Source organism: Danio rerio, chromosome 12 (genome assembly GCF_049306965.1).
Source record: "Danio rerio strain Tuebingen ecotype United States chromosome 12, GRCz12tu, whole genome shotgun sequence".
Taxonomy (NCBI): Eukaryota; Metazoa; Chordata; class Actinopteri; order Cypriniformes; family Danionidae; genus Danio; species Danio rerio.
Genome location: NC_133187.1, coordinates 27064391 through 27079282, shown reverse-complemented (window position 1 = coordinate 27079282; position 14892 = coordinate 27064391). Strand labels below are relative to the sequence as shown.

Below are 14892 nucleotides of genomic sequence, written 5' to 3'. Positions count from 1 at the left end.
TAGTATAACTCGAAGCGGGATAATTACTTTAGTTGTGCTGAGAAACAAAAACAAGTAGTTTATTTGGTGTAATAAGTTTTTAAGTTCATTCATTCATTATCTTTATTAATCTGGGGTCGCCACAGCAGAATGAACTGCCAACTTATCCAGCACATGTTTTGCGCAGTAAATGCCCTACCAGCTGCAACCCAGCACTGGGAAAAAGTTTTAAAGTTGATAAAATAAATTTTATTGTGAAACAATACAGCTAACCTTACCAACCAACCATAAATAAGTAAAGAAATAAACTGTTCACTTTTGAGCTGTATGTTTAGAATGACGCTATCCAGAATGCATTTTATCTCTCAAAGACTCCGTATTAATTTTACCTGCAGTTTAGTATAATTAAGTGAGATAATCACTTTAGTTGTGCCATGATTTTCTGAAAAACATTTTTATTCTGGGTTTCCCCATCCAGCTTCACTGAATCCATTCCTTGGCTGCCAAAGAGAACAACTTCTGGACATCTTCTGGCCATGATGCTACCATATCAGGTGTCTTTTTTTTTTGCAGTGGTTTAAAAGCTGTTTAGTCATGTGGACCAAGAATACTGCGGTGGCTTCAGCTGAATATTTAAATAAAGCAGGTCTTGTCGCAAATCTAGTGATGCAAGTAGTGTTGATTGGATGAATAAATGAATAGTATGGTTTGCTTGGAACCTCACAAGAGGGGGTAGGCTACTAAAAAGTACCAAGTACTGGATATGAAACGCAGTGGAAAAGCCCCTAAATATTTGCTGTTCCAAACCATGCTGTACCATTCTGTAAAAGAGCTTTTACAGAAGTCTTCAGAACACTACAACAAACAAAACACTACATTTGCTAGACCACCACTATGGACACCCTTCAACTCAGGTCTTTAAATTACACTGACTGAATATGTTGTTTATTCAAATTTCTAGAGGTATATTGAAATACAACTTCTGAAAACAGCTAATAAAAAAACAGAAAAACAAAAATGGGCCAAAAATATAGACATTAGGGCATTCAATCTGTCCACTGGATTTTCTTCACATCTAGCCTAAAAGGCTAGTTGATGCTACTGAGCCATGTTTTTTTTTCACTCAGTGTTTTAAAAGGCAGTTGACAGATTAATCTAGAAAAAATGAGACATTAACTTATTAAAAGACAACACTGTAAAGTTAAACAATTTAGTGGAGAAAAAAAAACAAGTAGACGTATTCGGTGTAATAAGTTTTTAAGTAAATAAAGGCCCTTTCATTGTGAAACAATACAGCTAACCTGGCCAACCATAAATAAATAAACTGTTCATATTTGAGCAGTATATTTAGAATGACCCTTTCCAGAACGCATTTTATGCCTCACAGTCTCACACACCTCAGGGTAAAAACAGCTATGCAGAGCTTTGCGGTTTTAACACGTGGCGAATGTCTGCAAGCTGTTTTGCTTTGCTGAAAAGAGGCAACACTGCTCTCTAGAGGATACATATCGTCATTGAAGGAGACAGTTGAAAAACACACGAAGCGAACCTCACTTTAGCTTAATAGCACCATGCTAGCAATATAAATATCCTTTACTTCAGTGGTGTCCAAACCTTGTCCAATACGGCCACTGTATTCCGTCGTAATTGAAGACGCCTGAACAGGAAATGTCTTCAAATTAACAACAACACTGTCACACCGAGAAAAGTGTGCCAGGGGTTTTAATCGAGATCGATAATCGAGATTTTTAAGCTTACCAAATCTACTTTCAGCACATGTCAAGTTAAATGCCCTTTCAGAACTGTCCACCATTTGTACATTGCACGGTTTTGGGTAACCGTTGTGATGTCTTGCAAAACACTGCTCCAGGTGAGGCTCGAACTCACAACCTCGGCATTGCTCTGCATTGTACTGCTGTATAAGTACCGCGCGCTAACCGATTGCGCCACTGGAGCTTCGGCGGTTCATTGCAATAACACAGTTTATGACCAATACATTATTAAGAGAACTTCATGTTGTATGTATTTTCTGCTTCCTGTACGTTAGTCTATTTTGACTTTACCATGACTAAATAAACGTTACTTGACGTACCAATAATACCCACAAAACAGACAATTTCCTATGGAGACAGATTAGACTCAATAATAATTCATGCAAAAGACACGATTCGTAATGTAACGAAACTGTGCTAACGCTATATTCATAATTCTTTCTGAAGCATTAATAATACTGTTCAATGCGATTACGTAATTTTGAAATCTAGCTAACACATTTACCTGCTTTAGATTTAGAAACACATAAGTGAAAATGAGACATTTAAGCATCTGTGTGAAAACAAACCTGGAATGCGAGGTAGACAAAGCAATACATATAGATACATATAAGTTACAAAAGTTGCTTTGTAACATTAAAACAGCACGCATTAGCTTACGTTATACTCCAGATATGAAATACGAGTGCTTGTCTAATAAGCAAGTTTTCAACCTTGTTTTAAATGATCCGTTTCTGTTTCTTGAGAAGACTTTATATATAGTGAAAACTGATTTACAAATGTATATTTTCGTTGTGTTAAAATGAAATATCACATGCGACATACAGTAGTTTCGACATATCTCAAACGCTTGCACATTTCCCATCAGTACAGTTCAAGCGCTGCCCTGAAATGACATCACAGAAACATGACAGAAAAAAAGACCTCGCCCTTTTTATTTCATCCTCTTTCGTATAATCAGCATTTCGTATAGTCAAAACCCACATAGAAGATGTGAACAACACTACTTTCCGTTGTTTAAACAAAACAACAACTAATAACTTAATTAGAAGAAACGTAAAGATCACATGATGTTCCTGAACTGTTAGCCCACAGTGCTATCGTTGCCAAACGACAACTCCAGTTCCAGCCGCCTGGTGAGTCTAAATATTTAATTAACTTTTAAATGTTATAGCCTATTTATTTAATTATTTTAAACTATCAAGGACTAGATGGAAATAATTTGATTTTATTATACCTGAACTTATTTCACTGCCTAAATCGATATGTAAAGTTAAATAATTACATTATGTGGTGCCTAAACATTTGTGTTCGTGTCATATTTACTTGAACACAATAATAATAATAAAAACAAAACATCTGTAAATCTATTGTCTATTATGAATATTTGGATTTAAGGTAATTCCTTGTTATATTTTGATCATGTTTTGAAGCTTGATACGATAATGGAACAGAAATCTCTTTGATTTCATAAACTATATATCCTTGTACATTCTGAAGATCAATTAACCACCTTAAAGGTGAATAAAAGATGGCTAACCTTTTAATGTCTGCATTTAGGTTACAAGATCACACCGCTTCTCATAATGAGTAACATCACCTCCTGCATGGAACCTCACTCCTTTATTTCTTCCATTTTAAAGCCCATTTTCATATTGGAGTTCATTTTGGGGTTGCCTGGAAATGTGTTTGCTGTGTGGATTTTATTTTTCAAGTCTCCATGGAAAGCCTGCAATGTGTATTTCTTCAGCCTGGTAATAGCTGACCTCCTACTCCTCACTGGGATGCCTTTCCGCATCGATTATTTTTTTCGTGGTGAAGACTGGATATTTGGCGAATCCATTTGCCGCCTTGTTTTATATGTCATATCAGTAAACTCCTCAGCAAGCATGGCTTTCATGACAATTTTAGCTGTGGACCGCTTCTTCAGGATCCTTTACCCACACCACCGTATTTGTCGAATGAATGTGAAACAAGGATTAATGTTGTCTAGCATGACTTGGGTGATTGTTCTTCTCCTTCGTCTTCCATCTGCCCTCAGTCCGGTCCTTACATCACAAAAAAACTCTTCAAAGCTCACATGCCACAGTTTCCTCTCATGGACCTCACCATCAGTTCAGATGAGAATATATAATTCAGTACAGCTAATAGAAGTCCTGGTGGCTTTCACCTTGGTGGTTTTTTGCTTGGTGCGTGTTTTCTCTAACACCAACATTCGGCAGTCTAAGGGACCGCACCGCAGGGTGAAGAGGGCTGTGAGATTGCTTTTCATTTTTGTGATCATCTTTGTTCTCTGTTTTCTACCTACGGTCATCTTTGGCAACTTCCTTCAAGTGTTTCCTTGCTCTGAATCCCTCATTGTGTGTCTCCATGCCTCTTTAGCTTTATCCTACATGAACAGTGCACTGGATCCAGTCATCTACTGCCACATTAACGCTTGGTTCCGTGACACCCTGAAAGGCAAATCCAACTCATTGGGAATGACGAAGTTTAAGATGAGTGCGAAGACAAACAAAAAACCTTGATCTCTTTGAGGAACTGAGGAAATTTAAGCATGTTTAACTTAAGCACACATGATACTTTTCTTTTTATGTGTAATATACATGCGTACATCATGTCACAGGATTATTCATGAAATGTTGTTTATATAACTCCACGTGTGGATTAAATTAATTAATTTATTTGAGACATTTCTTCATCTAAAGTAGAACTGAAAACTCATCCATCTTTCTAAAGCTTCCCATAATTTTGACATTTTGTTTGTCTATATAATAAAAGTCAGCTAATTTTGTCAGCAAAGAGGTGTTGACACCAGAGATTTTAAAGTGAGCGGACCTAAAGACTATAGAACACACAAGACATGTCACTTGTTTAGCCAATCATCGATTGCTATAGACTGACGACTCTCCGGGGAGAAGCTTGGATCAGACGTGTGCTTTCACTGGAATCTCAATGAATACTTGCTTCATTCATTCATTTTCTTTTTGGCTTAGTTGCTTTCGAATACTTGCTTCACAGATAAAATAAAGATCCAAATAAAGCTTAAAATTTGTACTTTAAATGAACCAAGTGCACCTAAAAACAAAAAAAGTTTTTTTGGTTTTGTAATCTGCATTAAACGAACACGAGGTACAGTCAGTCCTGTCAAATGCACATCACATGACTGCAACTACTCAAACGCCCACAAACTTGTTAACAGAGTCGCTGTACTTTCTAGAGGAGATTCGCCATCAAGACCAAGTTGTGGATTACTTCAGAAGAGCAGCGCGATCAGATGATCATTACCCAGAGGATGATAATGTGTAGAATAGATATAAAAGAGGTTGGTGTTGTGATCTCGTTCCTTTTGAGTGTGATTGCGCATTAGCTCTGGCAATCTGAAAATGTGCTTATTCCATAAGCTAGGCAAACAGTTTGATTGAATTTGATGTTTCCCCATTCACACAGAATGTTCGAGAACACTGTCTGAGAGGCGTTTCAAAGATGGCCGCTGAGTGAAATGACTTTGCTTTAAAGGGACTTTGGTGGACTTTACTGGACTAAGTTGACTTCTGAAATCTGATAAACTCTGATAGCCTTGTGTTGCAAAATACAGTGAGCATATTTGAAGCAGAAACCAAATAACATCAAGTACATGTAAACCAGGGTCAACCAACCTGCATCATCCTGCAGATTTCAGTAGAAAGAAACCGTATTTATCATTTAAAGTGCATTTAGAAACAGTACAGTTCCCCATCCCATTTCCTCACAGTGGTTTGGCCCTCTACGTGCTTTCCCAGCTCATCACACATACTCTACACACACACACACACACACACACTCACACACACATACACACACACACACACACACACACACACACACACACACACACACACGCACACACACACACACGCACACACACACACACACAGAAGTCAGATGTGCGGATGCGGCTGAGTTAATGTAGACAATCAGTAAGTAGGGGATTTTATTCACCTTAAACAAAGCGATTCTCTTCAATGTAGTTAATACAGACTCATTCATAAATTATTTGCGGCAAAAATGCTGATTATTGCTGTAATTGTCCAGGAATCTGCTGTATTAGTTATTAAAATTACTTATCTAGTTAAAGTTAGCTTGTTGCAAAGTGCACTGCAACTTAAAATGCCAAAGCCGTTTCCCATGCATTGTTTCATTTGTGACGACTTGGCATAATGTTAACTTAACATTAACGACCACAAATAGCATATCATTTACCTGTGTATTTGCTAAATGAGCACTGTGCTACGTCCAAACTAACCCCACTGTATTTTTTTGTATAATAAATTTCTATTCTGTTCTTAAGTGAAATAATTAATTTGAAATCAAAATGTTACCCTTTTTTAATTCCTTGTTTTTATTGTTGTGATTATTTTTATGATAGTTTTGTGTTCTTTATGTAAAGCCCTTTAAATTGCCATTGTGTTTAAAATGTGCTAACGCATGAATAAACTTGTCCTGCAGTGTCATGCATTGGATAAAATGACAGAGAAAATCAAGTGGTGCTCGCTGCAGAGCCATTTGAGGAGAGGTGAGCTCCAGAGAGGGGGAGCTTAAGCTTGAGCTCCACCTTTTTTGCACTTCTTCTACGAGTGATGTCACTGGGGGTAGGGTTAGGGGTGGGGTTGGTGTACGCATTAAAACAGCTTACAGGAGGAGGAGCGACAGCTCATGCTCCCCCTCTCTGGAGCTCACCTCTCCTCAAATGGCTCTGCAGCGAGCACCCTCTCGAGAAAATGGACATAAGATCATTTTTCAGTGCAGCTAAATGCCAATTACAAAAAGTTAACATATTAAGGCAACTTGGCTTTCAGAATGAGTGCTTATGAAAATACTAATGTCACAATATTAATAACAGGCAGAGGAGAAAGAAATTATAAAGGATCATGCAGAGCAGGGTCAGTCAGATGTACAGTGTCAGGTAAGGGTGTTGTGCTTTATTAAAGGGATAATGACAATTCTTTTGGGGTGAACAATTTTTTAAATGTTTTTTGAGTTGTGGCCATTTAGCAGATTTTACAGGCTCACTGATTTACAATATGATCGATCATTTTAATAAGTAAACAGGTTACTTATTATGAGTATGGAAAATGTCTTTTCCTGCATTTATTCTGCTACAGGTGTCAGTCTGTTGACTGTAAACAACACAACAAACAATGTAATAAATAGTTTTGAAGAAAGATTCGCTTTGTCATTGAACCTGAGAAAAACTGATAATAACAATAATGTAGTCTCCATGCTGTAATAATGATAGAACCATTTTTAATTGCGGGGACATATCTTTATAAGTACTATTTGATGGTATTATTTGTGTCCCCTTCAAAAAATTGCTTATAAGAATAAATCAGATTTACGCCCATGGTTAAAGCTGAACTCTGCAGGAAGGTAGATCTCCAGGAACAGGGTTGAAAACCTAATGTAAACAGTACACACATGGACTTTGTGCCATGTTTTGTTTTGTAGCCAAACATTTGTAAACCGTTGACCACATATTTATGTAAAGCAGGTGTTCTTTATTCAAAAAGTCCAATGTAATTTCAAAACATTTGTGGCCTGTTGCATGAAGCTAGCAGAGCTAACTCTAAGTTGCGAGACAGGATAAAACCAAACAAGTACAACCCTCTTAAGGGGCACCAATGATGAAAATCAATTTTTATAAGCTGTTTAAACAAAACTGTGTGTGGATAAAGTGTGTCCACTGTCATATTGGAGTGATATAACCCAACCAGTCTTTTTTTTTATTTCCTGACATTAAAATAGGACTCAAATCCCAGTGATTTTGAGGCCCACTGCAACTCGACGTAGGAGTGTGGTTTTCCTCACCCACTGAATTGATTTACAGGTGCCATGTTTCTATAATATCATGTATACACATGTCCAGAAAACTTAGTTCTTGCAAATAAACTGGGATTAAAATATTTGTTACAACTCTCTGTGATTTTTATAAGTTTAAAACATTTTTAAAACAGCATGTTTGTAACAGTAAAATCTTAATCTTATCAATATAATAACCACCGCTGCATGGTGTCAGTAAATATGTGTGTGTGTTTACTGCAAACAGCATTTGTGTGCGACTCATCATTTCAGAAAGGCTTGAATAAACTCCACCACAAATATATTAAATAAACTTACTTGGTATTTTTGACTAATAATGAGCTGTATTTCAGCTTCATCCAAGTCTGTAGCTGTTTCTCAATATGCATTCTTCAGTGTTGTTGCGTCCTCGTGTTCTCGTGTAACATAATCATCAACTGCCAACATTCAGTTCCAAAACTCAAGGAAGACTGAGGACACATGAAAGTTCCTGCATGTGTTCTTGGTATCGAGTAAGCACCGACGGTGCCGATGCAGACTTGAGCACTAAACTCGCTCTAGAAGTCCCAGAAGTCATTGTGACTGAATAAAGGAGGTAGGAAGCACAGCATTATATACCTGTTTATTATTAGATCATTATAAGATTATAATCTTATGTTTTTTAATGCAAGTGTGATTGGTCATGCTTTTTTACAATCTAAACACAGATTAAAACTTTCTCTGAAGCAGGGTCTTCATGTAGTGCAAGTCATCATGGCGACAAAACCCAAGCAAGACCAACCTGCACTGTTGAGCCTAAAATTTATTTTAAGCCTCAAAATAAATGCAAACTTACCCCGGTAAAACCTCAACTGGCTTTGTTCAACATGAAGCTTAACCAGTAGAAAATGGATGTCAGGTATGGTGATGTCTATAGTGTACATGAAGGATGATTGAATACCAATCAAGGGCTGTTTTACAAAGGGGACACATTTGAAAATCTGCACTCATCCACAGTATCTTATTACTGTTGTGAACATTCACCATGCATGACTTTTATTCTTTTTCATAAAGAAACAATTGTGTGTCACATTTCATTTGGAGGACCATCTTAATATGTAACCTTATGTAGCCTCACGACTGCTTTGGATCCTATTGTCATTCATTGTTTTGTTTGTGTGTGTGTGTGTGTGTGTGTGTGTGTTTTGTATTCTACATCAGAAGAAAGTCAAAGTGGTTTAAAACGATGATTTGAACTTCATGTGAACTGTCCCTTTAAGACTCCTGAATGCATGAATGATGCTTTTGTCATCGAAATGGCACACTATACCACTGTCAGTCATTTTTCTGATTGTATTTGTCACCAACATGCTATCTTCATTGTAATCTTCATACTATTACACAAACAATCTGTTCTGCGCTTTTTTATTTAGCATATTCCAATAATTATGTGACATACAATGAAATACAACATAAATGTATGAGGCATAGAAAACAAAATAGCTTGTTTTACTGTCACATGCTATATACACGGCCTGAACACTGAATATTTCCATAGCTGAATTTCAATCATGACTTCTGTAAAAGGGTCAATTTCAGATTTAAATTGCTTAAAGGATTAGTTCAACAAAAAAAATTATATTCTATCATTAAAAATTACACAACCTCATGCCATTCCAAACCCCTGAGGCCTTCAGAGGATCTTCAGAACACAAACGAAGATATTTAGATGAAATCCTAGAGCTCGTTCAATCTTCATAGGCAGCAAGTGTACCAAAACACTGTCGAAACATTCACTGTAAAAAATGCAGGGTTCCACAAAATTATTTTATGTTGTCTCAACACAAAGTTAACTTAATTGTTTTTACGAATTTAGGTCGATTGAACATAAAACAATTAAGTTATTCCTAAAAAAACTTAAGAATTGTGTAATTCAGCTCATTATAAATAAGTAGTTTGAACACGCAGCACTTTTTTTTTTAAGTGTTTAATGTGACTTCAGTGGTTCAACTATAATTTTAGGAAGCTACGAGAATACTTTTGTGCATGCAATAAATAAATAATCAACAGCATAGTTCAGAATAAAGCTATAACAATAAATATTTAGAAAAATAATACATTTGGGATCACATTTAGAATTTTTTTTTTCCAGCTAATAAGTGATAAAACACTGACAGACAGTCAAAATCCATTGACATAGAAAGGTCTTGCGCAATTTAAAGCTACAGATGATGTTATGGAATAGCTCACTGCTTGATGTTAAACGATTCTTGAAAACAATCAGTTATACCATGGTTTAAAATGTTAAAGTAGTAGTGAGAAAACGCAAGATAACGACCCTTCCATAGTTTTGAATATAAATCTTTGATATATTCTTGCTTACTGAACACATAAAGGTTTAACAACTGAAAAGGCACAGAAAAAAAAGACTAGAACACATGAAAAGGTGTATAATGAGGCTCAAGAAATGAAGAGGATTCTGATAACACAAAGTAAAAAAGACAGAGGAAGATGACCACAGTGAACCCACAAAAACAACTGAGATGAACCCCAGCATGATGTGCTATAAGCCATTAAAGAAATGGACAATAGATTTGCAAATAAAATGACGTTATGTCAGCAATCAGAGAGAAGAATGCGTAAGGGAGGCAGAGGAATGCCTTTAATCACAAGTTAAGAAATTGATGGACAAGGTTGACAAAATGAAAAACAGGAATAAAAAGCACCTCAGATTTACAGTAAAGTTTCGAAATAGTTTTTCTTTGAAAAATACTGGGGAAAATCAACTTTTATAGATTTTATTCCTCTACACTGAGTGCTATAGCTAAGTTTTCTGATTGGTTCGATAAATTAAATGAGCTGGATTTACTGGTCAGATGCACTACAAACTTAGCACACTGATGACATCTGCTTGTTACAAGGCAGTAATGCAAAAAGAAGAGCAAAAAAAGAAAAGAAACTAAAACTAAATCATTTGCTGGTGTGGACACAACTATAGTTATCATTATTGGCCCTATCATACACCCGGCGCAATAAGGCACAAGAAGTGTTCGGCGTGATTTGTTGCTATTGTCAGACCAGCGCAACCCTAATTTTCACATTTTGTGCCACGTTGTTTAAATAGTAAATCCATTTACACCATTTTATGGACTCATGGGTGTTCTAGTCTAAAAAGGAGACGTGTTAAGGCGCATTGCAATTGTGGGCTTTTTTCAGTTTACTCATGACAATTTGCATTTCTATAATGTTATTAATATTATATGCATATTAATATTTGCTTTAATAAAAACAAGTTTAGATTTGTCCAGCTTTTCAGAGACGTATGTATCACCATATGGGGCTTAGGAATAGGACATGTGTTTGGATATAACTTGAACACACTTCATTATTATTGTTTGTTTATTTGTTTGCTGAAAATTAGAACTGAATTCAAAAATGGCTTTGAAACATCTTTGCGCTTAACAAACAAAATGAATTATGTAGGCTAATGGATGTCTTCATCGGAGTGCGTACAACACCATTTCCTGACTCCACGAAAATGAAGGAGTAGAGTAAAAGTAAAATAAAGAGAAAGTAAAGAGGCTGAATGAAGAAGCGTTGTTCTTTATCCTTGCGCTGCAGATGGTGTCTTTAACTGTTTTCTTGCTAGTGAAGCTTTCAGTTTTTTCTTTTACAAAGTCTACCATGTAAATAGCAAATGCAACATGGTGCGACACAACGGACTCTTATAGGGAATGGGGGCTGAGAATCTAATTGGTTGAATGCAGGTTATGTTCAGAACACACCCATAACCAGGGCCGGAGTGGGACTCATTTCAGCTCTGGAGTTTCAAGCCAGACCGGCCCACCTCAGTTCACGACTGATTCCAATTCAGTTTCTAATTTCACTATCACGTCTTTTTCAAGAAAACAGCTGCTTTTGAAATTCAAATGTTCAACAACCCTAACAGTATTATATGTCTTTACAATAAAAATGAAAAAAAAATTATAACAATTTTTCAGGTGAGTTTCGAACACAGGTCCGCGGCGTTGTAAAGCAACGTGCTTACCACTTGAACCACAATGGCACTATTGTAATGCCAATAAAAAATAAGTAATGACTTGTGCGCCGTGAGACACAGCATTACTTTCTTTTGATGGCTCAATCTTTTTCTCCCCTTTTTAGATTTCTGATAAAGTTATGTCAGATTAGTTAATGTAGTGAATCATTTGATTTTCATTGAGCAGGTTTAATATTCATTAATATTAATTATTCGAATTCATATATTCCGCTGTTAGGGGTCGATAATTACATTACGTCATCATCATTAACATTAGTTAACCTTCAGGCTGCATTTTGCTCACGAGGCTGCAAGAAAATAAATAAAAAGAGCGGCACTGCGGCAAAATATTGAATAAAAAGAGTAAAGCTATGGTCAAATAAATAAATAGATGAACAAAGTGTGACTGCTGAGAGTGCAAGCAGCTAGGGACACCGGCCCTCGCGGCCAAAAAACAGACCGGCCCACCGGGAATTATCCCGGTCCTCCCGATTAGCCAATCCGGGCCTGCCCATAACTCATTAAGAGAATAAGCTCAACCTTGTTAGACAGAGCATATTTTTCCATCCTTAAAACAGCAACTTTGAGCCTAGATCGTTAAAATAGAGCCCTATATGTATTGTCCTCGGTGTGAATGGCAATTTAACCTGTGTTCTGAAAATGAACAAAGATCTGAGAGGTTTGGAATGACATGAGGCTGTGTAATTAATGGCAGATATTTTTGTTGTTGTTGTATGAACTAACCCTTTAAGGGCTAAAATTGGCTTTATTTGTTTATTCTTTTGTCGTTTCCCCCCCATGTTATGCTTATTTTCTGCCTTACAAAACATTCAAAAGATATTACTGGCATCTGAAAGAATGAGAACAGAACCATAATGTCCTGAAGTAATATTTAAGAGTTGCAAAGACTGCTTTGACTTGCACAAATCATTACAACATCTCCAGTTAAAAGAATCTATAGAACATGCTCTCAAGTTAAGACCACCGAATAGCCAGCAACTCGACATACAACCTGTCCTCGCTTGAATACGATATAAAAACAGCTCACAAACGTGTACTCGTCATGATACGCACAGAAGATACAGAGGGGGGAAAAGAATGAAAACCATTCAATGCAGAGCTAAAAGAATTTACAAAGAATACACCAACACGTCTCAAAAGAGTCTGTTGAGCTGTCAGCATCAAACAGCGTTAATCTGTACATGATACACAAATGTGGCATGGCCACTGGTGGAACCCTGTAAGTTTAGTTCCCAAAGCCACAGATTTAAACCAAACCAGAGATGACGTTATAAGTCATTACAAGATAAAAAGTTTGTAAGCTGAGCTTGTATTGAAATTGAATGAGCACTTAAGAGATACTGAACACTTTAGGCTGCCATCCTGCCATCATTTTAGTGTGGTTTAATAGCTAAATGCTTTAATATTAGGTGCCTATTGTCTCCAAGAGGAAGCGAAAGGTTTTAAGAGGAAGTAGAGTAAGAAGTGTTTAGTGGCTTGTGGCCTGTTCAGTAGCAGCAGCAGCAGCAAATGAGAAATGACAGAATAGGCTGAGGGAACAATGCAGATGAGGGTCAGTCATGGATGACGATTGGGCCGCGCATCCGTAAACTGGGGTGAGGAGGTGCCAGGATGGGTACCTGTGAGGGCCCCTGGGGGACTCTGCGCAGGCTGATCTGCTCACATGGTTGTCTACATGCTCTTCTCAATTGTGAACGGGACAGCATCCTCCTGGCTTTTCTGAGAAGAGAAGAAAGATAAAACCCTTGTTAATTGTTGGCATCTTGCCTAACTTGGATTTAATAAGACATTAGGTAGCTTTTTATACTGTAAACAAGCAAAAGAAGGTTTCAAATTTCAAGTTTAATCAAATTAAATTTACATTTCAACTTGCTTCAATTTACCAAACAGGTTTAAACATGATAAATTATTAATTTAAGTTAAAAAAACAAACATCTAGATTGTTATGATTTTTTAAAATCATATTTTAATCAGTGACGAGCAGGGTAAATATACACTGTATGTATATTAGGAATGACATGATGTCAATCCTATGGCGATTTGTAACTCTTTGACATTTTACATCACACCCCAGAGATGATTATGTTTGGAAATGGGTTTAGGGATGGGTCTTCTTTTTAATACTACAATTTCATACAAATGAAATTGCATGACTTAAGATACAAATTTGTTTAAACATAAAATAGTTATGTTTTTAGTTCATTGTAACTTATTAAACTTAGTTAATCATGTTCTTACTTAATTTTATACGTTTTGCAAGCTGTTTTAAGTCAGTGTAGCATAATATAAGTTTAATGAACTCATAAGGTTATTTTGATTCAGCTGAAAAATTTAAAGGCAACCGGTATTTTTTTAGCAGTGTATTGTACCAAGACCAACTGATAATTGAAATTTGTTATTTTCAGGGCTATGTAGTTACATAATGTACTAAGACTGACGTAAAACGAAAATGTCTAGGAACTATAATTTTATTCTGCCACAATAATAAAAAATAACCTTTGATGCTGTAGTACCATGGCTGCAGCAGGGCCAATGATATTACGCAGCACCTGAAAATAGTCCCCAGCGCCAAGCTCTGCATTTGCACCACCAGTTAGAATGTCCGTTATATCACTGCACCTGCTGCAGCCATAATACAGCAGCAAAGTTTCTTGATTATTTCGCCAGAATGCGTAGTTTCCAGCAATATCAACCTAGAAAATAGCAACTTTTCATTTTATGTCAGTCTTAGTACATTATGTAACTACACAAGAGTCGAACTTTAAAAAGGAAAATTATATAAACAATAATTTAATGAGATGCTAATGGTCTAATCTGATTCAGTGATCTATGCTAAGCTAAGTTAAAATGTTCCTGCCAAAATAGATATGTTTTCCTGTGAAATGAGGTTGTGTCAATCCCTAAAAGCTAATCTAAGCTTTCAAGATATCTGGTAGTTTGTTCACTTGTTCTTTTTCTTTCTTTCTTTTTAGTAAATGAATAAATATAGACTACCAGCCAAATGTCTAGAGGTCATTAACTAACAAACTCACATTTGCAGTTGTGTAATGCCAAAGACTATAAAATACACAAGACACGTCACTCGTATACTTTTGAATGGAGAAAAGTGTAACAGTCAATAAAGCCTGTCTTCTAGTACAAGAGAAATCATGGATCGCTATAAACTGACAATACTCCTGGGGAGGAGCTTGGACCAGATTTGAGTTTCTGCAGATTGTGTGTGATTCAAACATTTATAAATGAAACTTATGGGACAGTTGTTTAGTT

General features: G+C 36.4%; 1 protein-coding gene and 2 non-coding genes across 9 annotated transcripts in view; 1 reads left to right on the top strand and 2 right to left on the bottom strand.

Moving 5' to 3' along the window:
• Positions 1 to 1841: 1841 nt before the first annotated feature.
• trnai-uau (transfer RNA isoleucine (anticodon UAU)) lies at positions 1842 to 1935 on the bottom strand. Its single transcript has 2 exons — positions 1898 to 1935; positions 1842 to 1877 (listed from the first exon to the last, which is right to left on the bottom strand). It is a non-coding gene; the product is annotated as a tRNA-Ile (tRNA).
• On the top strand, positions 1928 to 6072 carry hcar1-4 (hydroxycarboxylic acid receptor 1-4). The gene is made up of 3 exons (XR_012388008.1): positions 1928 to 2887; positions 3312 to 5073; positions 5199 to 6072. It is a non-coding gene; the product is annotated as a hydroxycarboxylic acid receptor 1-4 (transcript).
• A 2902-nt stretch (positions 6073 to 8974) lies between these two features.
• mta3 (metastasis associated 1 family, member 3) overlaps positions 8975 to 14892 on the bottom strand; it is a 65030-nt gene continuing 59112 nt past the window's right edge. For all 7 annotated transcript variants that reach the window (XM_073917258.1, XM_073917262.1, XM_073917261.1 and 4 more), the window contains one exon: positions 8975 to 13344. Coding sequence is in view for 3 of the 7 variants with exons in the window: in XM_073917261.1 (XP_073773362.1) it covers positions 13179 to 13344 (166 nt within the window). In the remaining 4 variants the exon portion in view is untranslated. The remainder of the gene's footprint in view (positions 13345 to 14892) is intronic.